The sequence below is a fragment of the Triticum aestivum genome, chromosome 4A (genome assembly GCF_018294505.1).
Source record: "Triticum aestivum cultivar Chinese Spring chromosome 4A, IWGSC CS RefSeq v2.1, whole genome shotgun sequence".
Lineage (NCBI taxonomy): Eukaryota > Viridiplantae > Streptophyta > Magnoliopsida > Poales > Poaceae > Triticum > Triticum aestivum.
Window position 1 is genome coordinate 31,599,473 of NC_057803.1, and position 16,961 is coordinate 31,616,433.

A 16,961-nucleotide genomic window follows, 5' to 3' on the forward strand; every position below is an offset into this window, starting at 1 on the left:
TGTACTAAAATTATGGAATGTTTTTTTAGAAGGGAATGGTTCTCGGTGAGTACCCCAAATGTTACCGAAACTGTCTGGTTGACCATGTGGTGAACGTGTCTGTCAATGACGCAATTATATGATGATCAGATCTTGGTAATCTTATAGAGCGATCCAGGTGTTTGTTCATTATGATTTCCGTTAGATCTTTATTAATTAGTAACGAACTTCAGTTGGTAAGGTGCCGTGCCTACTGGCCGGCCCCACTCCTCCCCGTGTAAATCGGCCGGGTGTCCTCCTCCTCCTCCTCCCACCCCGGCCGCCGCCTCTCTGCCACTATATAAACACGCTCGCCCAATTCATTCAACCTCCATTCCCCCCAAATCCTAGCAAGCCGAAACCCCAGAGCAATCGAAACTAGTAGTACAAGCCATGGATCCGAGCAAGCACAAGGTGGGCTCCCCAAGCAAGCCGTCCCGCCCCGCGCCCTCCCACGGCGCTGCCTACCGCGGGGAGACCCCGTCCTCGTCGTCGTCGCTGCGGCCGCCGCCGCCGCAGCAGCAGCAGGGGCACGTGATTCCGCCCGTGCCGCTGCGGGAGACGAGCCTGCCTGTGGATCATGAGGCGGACGCGTTCCCCTCCGAGCTCGAGTCGCAGGGACGAAGGATGCGGGAGCTGTACTTGAGGGATTCGCCGCGCCGCGTGCGGGTGGACGCGTCCCGGAGCGCCGTGTACGGCTACGCGTCGGCCCATCCCACGCCCCCGCACCCCCGCGTCCACGACGACGAGACGACGCGCGGCGGCGCCTCGGTCGTCTCGTCGATACAGCGGCAGCAGGGACCGATCCCGCCGCTGCACCCGCAGTTTGGGTCGGCGCAGCGCCTCTACGGGGGAAGCGAGACCTCCTCGAGCGGCACCGCTCCAGTTGGCACCGCGCGACCCTCCGCAGTGGACCTGTTCTACGGGCGGCGCGAGACCTCCTCGAGCGGCGCCGCTCCAGCTGGCACCGCGCGACCGTCCGCAGTCGAGCTGTTCTACGGGCGGCGCGGGACCTCCTCGAGCAGTGCCGCTCCAGTTGGCACCGCGCGACCGTCCGGAGTCGGTTTGTTCTACGCGCCGCAGACCTGGCCGCAGCCGCCGCAACGCCATGCAGGGGAGGAGACCCGGAGCTCGCACTCGGGGGCGCCAGAACCACCGATTCACCAAGACTCGAGGCTGGAGAAGATCCGATTGGAGTCGCTCCGTTCCCCGATGACGCTTGAGCAGCTGCTGATGTCCTGCTCGGCGTTCGTGGTCCAACTGCTGGAGCAGGGTGACAAGGAGATACGCCACAGGGTGCTCGGCTGGTTCGTGCACCGCGCGCACGAGATCATGGGGAACAGGCAGGGGCATGCGGTGTTCGCCACGCTGCTGCGCATCTGCCGCTGGCGGTACGAGGAGCTCCGCAGCATCGTGGAGGCCGCCGTCACGCCCAGCCTCGTCTCGAGGTCCAACGACGGGTACGTTCACCGATCAACGACTCCTCCCTGCTATTTCAGTGCTACCAGTTTGATCAGAAGTAATTTTACCATTGTGAATCGCATGTCCAAAGTCCAAACTCCAGTTACTACTAGTATGAGTATGGTACTAGAGTTGTGTCTTGTGTGTGGCGAAAACCTGCTGCTGAACTTGTGTTGCCTGGTGCAATGCAATGCAGGGTGACATCTCTGAAGATGCTCATTGCGGAGGTGGCGCGGCATTGGGACCTGTCCGAGCGGCTCGTCGGCAGCTTCGTGAATGAGCGCGTGATGGACGAGGCCGGAGGGGACGAACTGATTGCCCACTGTTTCACCACGATGCCTTACGAGGTGACCAAGGTAATTGGTGATGCAGAATTTTCATGGACGCAACATACATATGCTTGACTATCTCTGCATTTTGTTTGGCTCTGTGCACAGTGCGCTACTACGCCTACATGACATGTGTATTGATCGGGGTTTACTTTCTTTTGGTTTCAGGCTCTGATCCGGCACGCCCTGGACACCATCAATGACAAGCTGGAGTCAGAGTACGGGTCGAGGTGCCTGGCAGTATGCTTCAGGAACGCGCGAGCCGACGAGCTCAAGGACTTCGAGAAGGTGATATGTGAAGGCGCCATAGACATGGCCAAGGGCCAATACAGGTTAATTCTCAATCCTCGCGTCAACCTTCTCGATGATTCTGAACTTTCGTTCGATTACCGGCCCGCTCTGAGCTCTGAAGTCTGAACTGAATGCCAAGCTAAAACTGACAGAGGTCTCTCGATCGGTACCCCGCATGCAGCAACTACTTCATGCAGGGCGTCCTGGAGCACGGGGACATAGGTGTACAGTACGCCGTCGTGGATCAGCTCATGACGGAAGTCGCCAGTCTGTCCTGCCACCACTACGGGCACTACGTCCTGCAGTCTTGCATCCTGAAGACCGGCGATTACCGGGGCGAGCTGCTGCGGCGTCTGATCCAGGAGCTTGAACGGCTGGGCGATACACAGCTCGCCGGGCTGGTGAAGAACCGCTTCGGCAGTCGCCTCCTCAGCCGCCTGCTCGACACGGCCGAAACTCCTGTAAGTAGAGCACCCATCGCCGTGTCCATGCATCTATTTGTTTGCTCCCTGGCCGGATGCCCGTCTGATAGTGACGACGACTTGTTGTGAGCATGGCGCAGCGCTTCAGGAAGGAGCGCTGGGGGTGGGAGCTGGCCCAGAGGATCCGGCGCGCATCGGCGGCCCACGTGGGGCCTGACCTGGAGAAGACTAACGCGAAGCGGGTGATGAAGTCCGTAGACCGGATGGGGCTGTCGTAGCTATCGTTTCTGTAGTTCGGTTCTAGATGTGGACATGGTGTCGAATGTCGAGTGCGAGCCTGATTTGGAACGCTGCTGTAAATAACATTCTCAAGGTCCTGATGGTCTTATAAATTTGTTAAGGAGTACTACTACAGTATTTCTCGAAATTAGGATGAAATGGCCGTCACTTTTTTGTTCTGCTGGTGGTTTAAGGATTGCCGATGATATTTCACGCAGAAGAAGGTTTCAGCTTCCTTAGCAAATTCCATTTTCGAGACCTAGCTTATACTCTCTCTGTCCAGAAATACAAGGGAGTACCGTTGTAAACGTCTTAACAGGATTCACTTTTTGCTGGCCCAAAAAGGCAAAAGGGGCGCAAGTGGGCTATTTGAGGCATTTTTCGGGCCCGCCTGGAATGTTTGAGGCAACTGCATTCATAGCGTTTCAATGCAGGAAATTGCAGATATGTACGACAGCCACCTGAAATGATGTCCAGAAGTGGTTTGTAAAATCATATACGATGTCTTTTCAGTATGCGTAGGCCTAGTGCAACCAAAGGAGGAGCCCCACCATGGCGGGCTAATGTACTCGGCGGCATGCCAGATTAAGCCGTAAAAATCCATGGAAAATCATACGATGCTGGAAATCCTCGGGACCTGGCACAATGTCTTCGTATGTCCCTTTTAGGGTGTGGTAAAAGTTTGAGCGCATTTCGCAGAAGCCTGACCGGAGGCCGCTTGTAAACTACGGCATCTCCGAGTTAGTATCTAGCTATCGAGAGAGAACATGTCTGGTTTGTGAATGAAATGTGCTGCCTGTTGCTCCGTTGACCTCGAAACTTCTCGTGCACTCAAAGGGGACTTTTGCATGACACGTTCTAGGACATTGCATGACACCCCCAAGGCCCCCGACCGGCCTAACCCTGCCTCCGTTGACCCGAAGATCTACGCCTTTTACTTTCATCGGATGGCCTCTGACCAATAGGCTTTTCCACCTGGTTGTGATAGGTCAGCCCATAGGAACATTCCCAAACATAGTCTGGGCCCAGCTCACCACTAGATTCCCTCCAGCTCGACCTGACACGCACGTTTCCCCCCTCCAATGATGGTGGCAGTGTCGTCCGTGATGAGGGGGGCCACACCTCGGAGCTGTGCGACGGACGTCTCTGCATGCCAGAACACTTTCAGACATGTAAGAGGACCTGGTGTGATATTTTGGTGGCACCCGACCGACCAAACCCTAGCCCCGTTAACCCAGAGATCTACGCCTTTGACTTTCACTGGACAGCCTTTGACCAATGGACTCTTCCACCCAATTGTGATAGGTCAACCCATAGGAGCATGCCCGAACATGGTCCGGGCCCAACCCATCACTAGATTCCCTCCGGCTCTAAATTTCTGTAGGTCAACCCATATGTAGATATAAATTTTTGTCTCATTTGGCCAAAGAATGAAAAATATACAAAAAAGTCAGAACAAAACTGTGTTTTCTGTAAATCTGAAGCAAACATGGTTTTAGTTTGTTCAAATTTGAAAACATAGTATAGCAACAGAATCCTTTCAAGATTCCGATAAAAAACCATATAAAAGTTATCAAAATGACGCAAGTATCAATTACTTGTGATTTTAACAAAGTACAAGGACTTATTTGCAAAATTACATGAGGTCACATTTCTAACATACTCAAAAGCAAAAACAAACCGGATATTCATAATCTATGGAAAATTCTACCCCAAATCTGTTGGGTAACGTAGCATAAATTCAAAATTTTCCTACGTGTCACCAAGATCTATCTATGGAGTCATCTAGCAACGAGGGAGGAATGGATCTACATACCCTTGTAGATCGCACGCGGAAGCGTTCAAGAGAACGGGGTTGATGGAGTCGTACTCGTCGTGATCCAAATCACCGATGATCCTAGCACCGAACGGACGGCACCTCCGCGTTCAACACACGTACGGAGCAGCGACGTCTCCTCCTTCTTGATCCAGCAAGGGGAAAGGAGAGGTTGATGGAGATCCAACAGCACGACGGCGTGGTGGTGGAAGTAGCGGGATTCTAACAGGGCTTCGCCAAGCGCTGCGGAAGGAGGGAGATGTGTCATGGGAGGGAGAGGGAGGCGCCAGGGCTTAGGTATGGTTGCCCTCCCTTCCCCCCACTATATATGGGGCCAAGGGAGAGGGGGAGGGTGCAGCCTTGCCCCTTCCTCCAAGGAAGGGTGCGGCCAAGGGGGGAGGAGTCCATCCTCCCCAAGGCACCTCGGAGGTGCCTTCCCCCTTTAGGACTCTCCCCTCCTCTTGTCCCTTTGGCGCATGGGCCTCTAGGGGCTGGTGCCCTTGGCCCATGTAGGCCAAGGCGCACCCCCTACAGCCCATGTGGCCCCCCGGGGCAGGTGGCCCCACCCGGTGGACCCCTGGGACCCTTCCGGTGGTCCCGGTACAATACCGGTGACCCCGAAACTTGTCCCGATGGCCGAAATAGCACTTCCTATATATAATTCTTTACCTCCGAACCATTCCGGAACTCTTCGCGACGTTCGGGATCTCATCCGGGACTCCGAACAACTTTAGGGTTACCGCATACTAATATCTCTATAACCCTAGCATCACCGAACCTTAAGTGTGTAGACCCTACGGGTTTGGGAGACATGCAGACATGACCGAGATGACTCTCCGGCCAATAACCAACAGCGGGATCTGGATACCCATGTTGGCTCCCACATGTTCCACGATGATCTCATCGGATGAACCATGATGTCAAGGACTTAATCAATCCCGTATACAATTCCCTTTGTCTAGCGGTACGATACTTGCCTGAGATTCGATCGTCGGTATCCCGATACCTTGTTCAATCTCGTTACCGGCAAGTCTCTTTACTCGTTCCATAACACATCATCCCGTGATCAACTCCTTGATCACATTGTGCACATTATGACGATGTCCTACCGAGTGGGCCCAGAGATACCTCTCCGTCACATGGAGTGACAAATCCCAGTCTCGATTCGTGCCAACCCAACAAACACTTTCGGAGATACCTGTAGTGTACCTTTATAGTCACCCAGTTATGTTGTGACGTTTGGCACACCCAAAGTATTCCTACGGTATCCGGGAGTTGCACAATCTCATGGTCTAAGGAAATGATACTTGACATTAGAAAAGCTTTAGCGAACGAACTACACGATCTTTGAGCTAGGCTTAGGATTGGGTCTTGTCCATCACATCATTCTCCTAATGATGTGATCCCGTTATCAACGATATCCAATGTCCATGGTCAGGAAACCGTAACCATCTATTGATTAACGAGCTAGTCAACTAGAGGCTTACTAGGGACATGGTGTTGTCTATGTATCCACACATGTATCTGAGTTTCCTATCAATACAATTCTAGCATGGATAATAAACGATTATCATGAACAAGGAAATATAATAATAACTAATTTATTATTGCCTCTAGGGCATATTTCCAACAGTCTCCCACTTGCGCTAGAGTCAATAATCCAGTTCACATCGATATGTGATTAACACTCAAGGTCACATCCCCATGTGACTAACACCCAAAGAGTTTACTAGAGTCAATAATCTAGTTCACATTTCCATGTGATTAACACTCGATGAGTTCTGTGTTTGAACATGTTATGCTTGTGAGAGATGTTATAGTCAAGGGTCTGAATCTTTCAGATCCGTATGTACTTCGCAAATTTCTATGTCATCTTGTAGATGCAACTACTATGCTACATTTGGAGCTATTCCAAATAACTGTTCTACTTGGAGCTATTCTAAATTGTTGCTCCATTATACGTATCCGGTATCTCTACTCAGAGCTATCCGGATAGGTGTTAAGCTTGCATCGACGTAACTCTTTACGTCGAACTCTTTTACCACCTCCATAATCGAGAAAATTCCTTAGTCCACTAGTTACTAAGGATAACTTTGACCGCTGTCCTGTGATCCATTCTTAGATCACTCTTGTACCCCTTGACTGACTCATGGCAAGGCACATTTCAGGTGCGGTACACAGCTTAGCATACTGTAGAGCCTATGTCTTAAGCATAGGGGACGACCTTCATCCTTTCTCTTTATTCTGCCGTGGTCGAGCTTTAAGCCTTAACTTCATACCTTACAACTCAGGCAAGAACTCCTTCTTTGACTGATCCATCTTGAACACCTTCAAGATCATGTCAAGGTATGTGCTCATTTGAAAGTACCATTAAGCGTTTTGATCTATCCTTATAGATCTTGATGCTTAATGTTCAAGCAGCTTAATCCAGGCTTTCCATTGAAAAACACTTTCCAAATAACCCTATATGCTTTCCAGAAATTCTACATCATTTCTGATCCATAATATGTCAACAACATATACTCATCAAAAATTCTATAGTGCTCCCACTCACTTCTTTGGAAATACAAGTTTCTCATAAACTTTGTATAAACCCAAAATCTTTGATCATCTCATCAAAGCATACATTCCAACTCCGAGATGCTTACTCCAGTCCTTAGAAGGATTGCTGGAGCTTTGCATACTTATTAGCATCTTTCAGGATTGACAAAACCTTCCGGTTGTATCACATACAACCTTTCCTCAAGAAAATCGTCGAGGAAACAATGTTTTGACATCCTATCTGCAAGATTTCATAAATAATGCAGTAATCGCTAATATAATTCCAACAGACTCTTAGCATCGCTACGAGTGAGAAAGTCTCATCGTAGTCAACTCCTTGAACTTGTCGGGGAACATCTTAACGACAAGTCGAGCTTTCTCAATGGTGACACTTACCATCATTGTCTGTCTTCCTTTTAAAATCCACATGTACCTAATAGCCTTACGACCATCAAGTAGTTCTTCCAAAGTCTACACTTTGTTTTCATACATGGATTCTATCTCGGATTTTATGGCCTCGAGCCATTTATCGGAATCCGGGCCCGCCATCGCTTCTCCATGGCTCGTAGGTTCATTGTTGTCTAGCAACATGACTTCCAAGACAGGATTACGTACCACTCTGAAGTAGTATGCATCCTTGTCATCCCACGAGGTTTGGTAGTGACTTGATCTGAAGTTTCATGATCACTATCATAAGCTTCCACTTCAATTGGTGTAGGTGCCACAGGAACAACTCCCTGTGCCCTGCCACACACTAGTTGAAGAGGCGGTTCAATAACCTCATCAAGTCTCCACCATCCTCCCACTCAATTCTTTCGAGAGAAACTTTTCCTCGAGAAAGGACCCGATTCTAGAAACAATCCCTTATTGCTTTCGAATCTGAGACAGGAGGTATACCCAACTGTTTTGGGTGTCCTATGAAGATGCATTTATCCGCTTTGGGTTTGAGCTTATCAGCCTGAAACCTTTTCACATAAGCATCGCAGCCCCAAACTTTTAAGAAATGACAGCTTAGGTTTCTCTAAACCATAGTTCATACAGTGTCATCTCATCGGAATTACGTGGTGCCCCTTTTAAAGTGAATGTGGTTGTCTCTAATGCCTAACCCATAAACTATCGTGGTAATTCGATAAGAGACATCATGGTATGCATCATATCCAATAGGGTGCAGTTATGATGTTCGGACACACCATCACACTATGGTGTTCCAGGCTGTATTAGTTGTGAAACAATTTCCACAATGTCTTAATTCTGTGCCAAACTCGTAATTCAGATATTCATCTCTACGATCATATCATAGACATTTTATCCTCTTGTCACGACGATCTTTCAACTTCACCCTGAAATTACTTGAACCTTTCAATAATTCAGACTCGTGATTCATCAAGTAAATATACTCAATATCTACTCAAATCATCTGTGAAGTAAGAACATAACGATATCCACTACATGCCTCAGCACTCATTGGACTGCACACATCAAAATGTATTACTTCCAACAAGTTGCTTTCTAGTTCCATTTTACTGAAAACGAGGCTTTCAGTCATCTTGCCCATGTGGTATGATTTTCATGCCTCAAGTGATTCAAAATCAAGTGAGTCCAAACGGTCCATTTGCATGGAGTTTCTTCATGCATATACACCAATAGACATGGTTCGCATGTCTCAAACTTTTCAAAAACGAGTGAGCCCAAAGATCCATCAACATGGAGCTTCTTCATGCGTTTTACACCGATATGACTTACGTGGCAGTGCCACAAGTAGGTGGTACTATCATTACTATCCTATATCTTTTGGCATGAACATGTGTATCACTACGATCGAGATTCAATAAACCATTCATTTCAGGTGTAAGACCATTGAAGGTATTATTCAAATAAACAGAGTAACCATTATTCTCTTTAAATGAATAACCGTATTGCGATAGACATAATCCAATCATGTCTATGCTCAATGCAAACACCAATCTCGATGGTAGAGGGAGCGTGCGATGCTTGATCATATCAACATTGGAAACACTTCCAACACATATCGTCAGCTCACCTTTAGCTAGTCTCCGTTTATTCCGTAGCTTTTATTTCGAGTTACTAACACTTAGCAACCGAACCGGTATCTAATACCCTGGTGCTACTAGGAGTACTAGTAAAGTACACATCAACACAATGTATATCCAATATACTTCTATCGACCTTGCCAGCCTTCTCATCTACCAAGTATCTAGGGTAATTCTGCTCCAGTGGCTGTTCCCCTTATTACAGAAGCACTTAGTCTCGGGTTTGGGTTCAACCTTGGGTTTCTTCACTAGAGCAGCAGCTGAATTGCCGTTTCATGAAGTATCCCTTCTTTCCCTTGCCCTTCTTGAAACTAGTGGTTTCACCAACCATCAACAATTGATGCTCCTTCTTGATTTCTACTTTTGTGGTGTCAAACATCGTGAATATCTCAAGGATCATCATATATGTCCCTGATATATTATAGTTCATCACGAAGCTCTAGCAGCTTGGTGGTAATGACTTCGGAGAAGCATCACTATCTCATCTGAAAGATCAACTCCCACTCGATTCAAGCGATTGTTGTACTCAGACAATCTGAGCACAAGTTCAACAATTGAGCTTTTCTCCCTTAGTTTGCAGGCTAAGAAAATCGTCGGAGGTCTTATACCTCTTGACGTGGGCACGAGCCTGAAATCCCAATTTCAGCCCTCGAAACATCTCATATGTTTCGTGACGTTTCAAAACATCTTCGGTGCCTCAACTCTAAGCCATTTAACTGAACTATCACGTAGTTATCAAAATGTGTATGTCAGATGTTCGAACATCCATAGACGACGTTCGAGGTTCAGCACACTGAGCGGTGCATTAAGGACATAAGCCTTCTATGAAGCAATGAGGACAATCCTCAGTTTACGGACCTAGTCCGCATAATTGCTACTATCAACTTTCAACTAATTTTTTCTCTAGGAACATATCTAAACAGTAGAACTGAAGCGCGAGTTACGACATAATTTGCAAAATCCTTTTTGACTATGTTCAGGATAATTAAGTTCATCTTATGAACTCCCACTCAGATAGACATCCCTCTAGTCATCTAAGTGATTACATGATCCGAGTCAACTAGGCCGTGTCCGATCATCACGTGAGACGGACTAGTCAACATCGGTGAACATCTTCATGCTGATCGTATCTACCATACGACTCATGCTCGACCTTTCGGTCTTCTGTGTTCCGAGGCCATGTCTGTACACATGCTAGGCTCGTCAAGTCAACCTAAGTGTTTCGCGTGTGTAAATCTGTCTTACACCCGTTGTATGTGAACGTTAGAATCTATCACACCCGATCATCACGTGGTGCTTCGAAACAACGAACTGTCGCAACGGTGCACAGTTAGGGGGAACACTTTCTTGAAATTTTAATAAGGGATCATCTTATTTACTACCGTCTTTCTAAGCAAATAAGATGTATAAACATGATAAACATCACATGCAATCAAACAGTGACATGATATGGCCAATATCATGTTGCTCCTTTTGATCTCCATCTTCGGGGCTTCCATGATCATCATCGTCACCGGCATGACACCATGATCTCCATCATCATGATCTCCATCATCGTGTCTTCATGAAGTTGTCTCGCCAACTATTACTTCTACTTCTACAGCTAACGGTTAGCAATAAAGTAAAGTAATTACATGACGTTTATGTTGACACGCAGGTCATAAATAAATTAAGACAACTCCTATGGCTCCTGCCGGTTGTCATACTCATCGACATGCAAGTCGTGATTCCTATTACAAGAACATGATCAATCTCATACATCACATATATCATTCATCACATCCTTTTGGCCATATCACATCACAAGGCATACCCTGCAAAAACAAGTTAGACGTCCTCTAATTGTTGTTTGCATGTTTTACATGGCTGCTATGGGTTTCTAGCAAGAACGTTTCTTACCTACGCAAAAACCACAACGTGATATGCCAATTGCTATTTACCCTTCATAAGGACCCTTTTCATTGAATCCGTTCCGACTAAAGTGGGAGAGATAGACACCCGCTAGCCACCTTATGCAACTAGTGCATGTATGTCGGTGGAACCAGTCTCATGTAAGAGTACGTGTAAGGTCGGTCCGGGCCGCTTCATCCCACAATACCGTCGAAACAAGATTGGACTAGTAACGGTAAGCATATTGAACAGAATCAACGCCCACAACTACTTTGTGTTCTACTCGTGCATAGGAACTACACCTAGACCTAGCTCATGATGCCACTGCTGGGTAACGTAGCATAAATTCAAAATTTTCCTACATGTCACCAAGATCTATCTATGGAGTCATCTAGCAACGAGGGAGGAGTGGATCTACATACCCTTGTAGATCGCGCGCGGAAGCGTTCAAGAGAACGGGGTTGATGGAGTCGTACTCGTCGTGATCCAAATCACCGATGATCCTAGCGCCGAACGGACGGCACCTCCGCGTTCAACACACGTACGGAGCAGCGACGTCTCCTCCTTCTTGATCCAGCAAGGGGAAAGGAGAGGTTGATGGAGATCCAACAGCACGACGGCGTGGTGGTGGAAGTAGCGGGATTCCAACAAGGCTTCGCCAAGCGCTGCGGGAGAAGGGAGATGTGTCATGGGAGGGAGAGGGAGGCGCCAGGGCTTAGGTATGGTTGCCCTCCCTTCCCCCCACTATATATAGGGCCAAGGGAGAGGGGGAGGGCGCAGCCTTGCCCCTTCCTCCAAGGAAGGGTGCGGCCAAGGGGGGAAGGAGTCCATCCTCCCCAAGGCACCTCGGAGGTGCCTTACTCTCCCCTCCTCTTGTCCCTTTGGCGCATGGGCCTCTAGGGGCTGGTGCCCTTGGCCCATGTAGGCCAAGGCGCACCCCCTACAGCCCATGTGGCCCCCCGGGGCAGGTGGCCCCACCCGGTGGACCCCCGGGACCCTTCCGGTGGTCCCGGTACAATACCGGTGACCCCGAAACTTGTCCCGATGGCCGAAATAGCACTTCCTATATATAATTCTTTATCTCCGGACCATTCCGGAACTCCTCGTGACGTCCGGGATCTCATCCGGGACTCCGAACAACTTTCGGGTTACCGCATACTAATATCTCTATAACCCTAGCGTCACCGAACCTTAAGTGTGTAGACCCTACGGGTTTGGGAGACATGCAGACATGACCGAGATGACTCTCCGGCCAATAACCAACAGCAGGATCTGGATACCCATGTTGGCTCCCACATGTTCCACGATGATCTCATCGGATGAACCACGATGTCAAGGACTTAATCAATCCCGTATACAATTCCCTTTGTCTAGCAGTACGATACTTGCCCGAGACTCGATCGTCGGTATCTCGATACCTTGTTCAATCTCGTTACCGGCAAGTCTCTTTACTCGTTCCGTAACACATCATCCCGTGATCAACTCCTTGGTCACATTGTGCACATTATGACGATGTCCTACCGAGTGGGCCAGAGATACCTCTCCGTCACACGGAGTGACAAATCCCAGTCTCGATTCATGCCAACCCAACAGACACTTTCGGAGATACCTGTAGTGTACCTTTATAGTCACCCAGTTATGTTGTGACGTTTGGCACACCCAAAGTATTCCTACGGTATCCGGAAGTTGCACAATCTCATGGTGTAAGGAAATGATACTTGACATTAGAAAAGCTTTAGCGAACGAACTACACGATCTTTGTGCTAGGCTTAGGATTGGGTCTTGTCCATCACATCATTCTCCTAATGATGTGATCCCATTATCAACGACATCCAATGTCCATGGTCAGGAAACCGTAACCATCTATTGATTAACGAGCTAGTCAACTAGAGGCTTACTAGGGACATGGTGTTGTCTATGTATCCACACATGTATCTGAGTTTCCTATCAATACAATTCTAGCATGGATAATAAACGATTATCATGAACAAGAAAATATAATAATAACTAATTTATTATTGCCTCTAGGGCATATTTCCAACAAAATCAATATACAATTTGTATATATTTAAGTTTAGATAAGTCAGATTTAAATTAATCAAATTTCAACTAAAAAACAAATTAAAATAAAAAATAAAGATAATATATGCCGACGGCCGCTGTCAGGGCCGTCTGCATAGCTTTGACGGCGTCAGCCCATCGTCAACCCCGGGGTCGCCACGGCCATGTCTATGCGGATGGCCGTCCTATGCCTACGGCTGCCGTCGGCATATATGGAGATATGCTGACGGCTTTTCTATGCCTACGGCTGCCGTAGGCATATCTCCAGCTATGCCAACGGCTTTTCTATGCTGACGGCTTTCTGCGGGCCTTAGGCATATCTCCGGCTATGCCGACGGCCCCGACAAAAAGTTGTCGGCATAGTAAATGCCGTCGGCATAGACAGTTATTCCGGTAGTACTAGGTTGGGAAATTATGTGTCGATGAAAATTAGATGCGACACATGTGTGCTAACTAGATGGAAACTTATGTGTCGATGAAAGACTGAAGCATAAATATTGACAACATTTAAAAAGCAAAAGGCAATTCCAATGCAGTCCTTCCATGGAACTAAAATATGAAATGTTACACATTACGGACCCAAAGCACCAAACTTCCGAGGAGCTACAACCAAGTCCAAAGTAAATGGCAGGTCCATACATTCTACTATTGCAGCAACAACATCCCAAATTATGGTGCATGAGGAGTTTAATCCTTCTCCAAGATACTAGAAACTGAACGAGAAAAAAAGGCAATTCTCATAAGATGCGGCACTACAAGCTACAGAAAACAACAAAAACATGCAATGAGATTAATAGCCAAAGAACATGAACTAATCTAAAGAATAGTATGCCAAGCAACATCAACGGGCTAGTTCAAGTTTTGAAAATAGTGCAACAATATCAAGGAAAAAACTCATCAATGCAATTTCATTTTTGACAATTTGGCATTATGATTAAAACAAATTGAGCATCGTCTCCCAAAAGGGAACAATGGTAGGATGACAGAAGTTATTAAATGAAACATGTCAGGAGCATATAGTTTCATCTCTAACAGTTCATCCTCCTTCACTGTACTTCAAATTTAAAAGCCAGCCATATACGGTTTCAGAGCATTGGTAGTTGATTGATCATAAATGACACTAGTGCTTCAATGTCTAGCGAAATTTGAAATCGATTGCCCTAACACTTGATAATATGTCAATACGATGCAAACCCACAAAGTGATGGGAAAAGACAAGTTGGCAGATTTGGATCCAGATTCTAGTTGATAAACTAAAGATTCATTACCATGCAGAAACATGCAACCGTACAGATTGTAAGAATACTATAATGCTTGGACCTAATGAAACACTGAGGACACTGATGAGTAGTGAGATCAAGCATTACCTAAATCAAATTAAATTTATCTACGTACTTGATGGGGTACTCCAACCAGCAGGCGACGCCTAGCAGGTACAATATATTTCGCGCTTCCCTGGCCACACTCTCCCTTGGTCAAACCAACATCTTCTCCCTTTGCCAAACCAGCACGCACTCTTGCACCATCCAATTTTACCGGAGCAGGGCACTGAAAGAGAATAATTTCAACCACACAAAATACCAACCACACAAAATACAAACCACACAATAGACTAACCCCACAAGATATAAAAGTACCTTGTATATACTCCCTCCATTCCAAAATATAGTGCGCCCGCGCTTCCCGGGGTCGAACTTTGACCATAAATTTAACAAACGAGACCGACTGCGGCGGGAGAAAAAGTTACATAATTAAAAACTTCTTTCGAGTACGAATTCACTGATATAACTTTTGTTCCCGCCGCAATCGGTCTTGGTAGTTAAATTTAGGTCAAAGTTGAAGCACGGAGATAGAGGAAGCACTACATTGTGGAACGGAGGGAGTATATCTTAACCTAGCCTCCTCCTCTGCCAGCCTAGTCTCCTCGTCCTCGATGTATGCAGGTACATCTATGCCAGGGATAATATCACACCGTAGATCAAAACAGCAACATGGTAAGCGCGAGGCAGCGTGCCCACCTTTGTATTTATCAGTATCAACAGGGTGCCTCAAATCAACATTTCCATAACTCAGGCAACCATAGCATTGGCCTTAGGCAAAAACAGTGTGTGTAAAAAGTCAATACATATGGCTGGGCATGAACTACCTTAGATATTAAAAGCTCAAAGACAACAAATAAGATGAAGGGCAGATAAATGTGACCCCAAACTGTATAACAGAACTTAATCTAAAGTGAAAATAATACCGTGATTTATCATTTAATTACCAAATAACCAACTAGGCAAAAGAATCATGTTTAGACTCTCAGTACATATGGTTGCCCACCTAGCTTATGTAATTAAACTTTAGTAAAGCCTGGGACTATGACACAAGGAGCAACCAAACAGGTCAACCAGAAAAAATGTGACCCCAAATTGTATGAACAGAAGTTATCTAAGGTGGAACAAAAACCATAGAGTAGTCATTTCCTTACCAAATAATCAAGCAGGAAAAATAACAAACATTTGTAGGAACTAGAAAGTCACTACTTTATGGCTGGGCGTGAACTATTTTAGACATTAAACAGTGGATGAGATGAAGGTAAAAATGAAACAAGGAGCAACCAAACACGTCAATCAGATAAATGTGAGGCCAAACTGTATGAACAAAACTTAATACAAGGTGGAAAATATACCATTGTCAGTAGCTTTAACCATACATAAACAACTGAGTACATATACATTTTCTCCTTTAATTTGTCTGACTTCAGCAAAAAATAGATTGTTGACGCCACTGTGCAAACCATCTTCTCCTTTGGTTTTTGTAGCCAGATTGATATGATAGAACCTAGTCACTTTCCCCCCCTCAACAAATTCTCGGAAGATAACAACACCATCAAGTTCATATGCAAAATCCTGAAAAGGAGGCATGGATTTTGTCAGCAATTAGAACATGAATATAACAACAAATAAGACAATCCTGGTAAGAGGACTGGGAGTGAGAGCGGGCAAGAGGGAGAGAGAGTAAACCCCCAAAAGATGATGATCTTCATTGTATTTGTCTAGTAACGCTTGAACCAATAAGCTGATATTCCTATGTTCTGCATTGCCTTCAGAAGATTTCTTCCTTGTGCCATCAGGCCAATGAAGGGCGTGTAATATACCAATCTCAGCATCCGAAAGCCCATCTGTGCACCTAGTTCAGGTCAGAGTATTCTATCTGTTGGTACATTGTAATTTCTATTATGATGAAAAACCATAACAAAGTTGAGAAAACTCACATCATTGGAGAGCGCAACTCATCAAGATGGCTAGTGATAGCGTTCTCAGCTTCCTGCAAGCTCTGAAATGGCCCGCCCAAACTAGGATACGTGTGGAAAGAACCCTCGACATCTATTCTGATGAAAAATTGTAGATGCCAACCAGAAGGATTGCGAGCGAAAATAGGTGGAGACGATTGCCTTGACACTGGCAAGATGTCACGAGTTAGCACCTCTGGCTATGTGGAGGAAGAGGAAGTGCTGGTGTTCTTTGACTCTAGCACATCATAAGAAGGGTACTCGCACCTGAAGCGGACACATGGTCAGAAGGTTAGTAGAGAGGGAGCAAAAAAGAAAAAGGAAAAAAAGTGTCGCATGCTCAAGTCTGAATTGGACGACACGCTGGACGAGTTCAAGAATAACTTAAATTATAGGAGATGCATAAAATAGAACACTGAGAGAAAGGAAAAGAAGAGTTAATTTTTCTTCAGTGCCTATCTATACACGACAACCGGCCCTCCATGCCTTTAGACTTAAATTTATTTTCTTGATAATAATAAGATG

At 46.4% G+C, this 16,961-nt stretch overlaps 2 protein-coding genes across 2 annotated transcripts in view; one reads left to right on the top strand and one right to left on the bottom strand.

Moving 5' to 3' along the window:
* The first annotated feature begins 342 nt into the window (after positions 1-342).
* On the top strand, positions 343-3,013 carry LOC123081669 (maternal protein pumilio). The gene is made up of 5 exons (XM_044504218.1): positions 343-1,478; positions 1,676-1,835; positions 1,977-2,140; positions 2,281-2,560; positions 2,662-3,013. The coding sequence occupies exons 1-5, from the start codon at positions 412-414 to the stop codon at positions 2,797-2,799; spliced, it is 1,809 nt and encodes a 602-aa protein (XP_044360153.1). The 5' UTR covers positions 343-411; the 3' UTR covers positions 2,800-3,013.
* Positions 3,014-14,926: 11,913 nt separating this feature from the next.
* Positions 14,927-16,961, bottom strand: part of LOC123081670 (uncharacterized) — a 2,795-nt gene continuing 760 nt past the window's right edge. Inside the window, exons 2-5 of the mRNA XM_044504219.1 lie at positions 16,419-16,703; positions 16,168-16,333; positions 15,834-16,053; positions 14,927-15,249 (exon numbers count right to left, since the gene is read on the bottom strand). Of these exons, the coding sequence (XP_044360154.1) occupies positions 14,990-15,249; positions 15,834-16,053; positions 16,168-16,333; positions 16,419-16,423 (651 nt within the window). The 5' untranslated portion in view covers positions 16,424-16,703 and the 3' untranslated portion in view covers positions 14,927-14,989. The remainder of the gene's footprint in view (positions 15,250-15,833; positions 16,054-16,167; positions 16,334-16,418; positions 16,704-16,961) is intronic.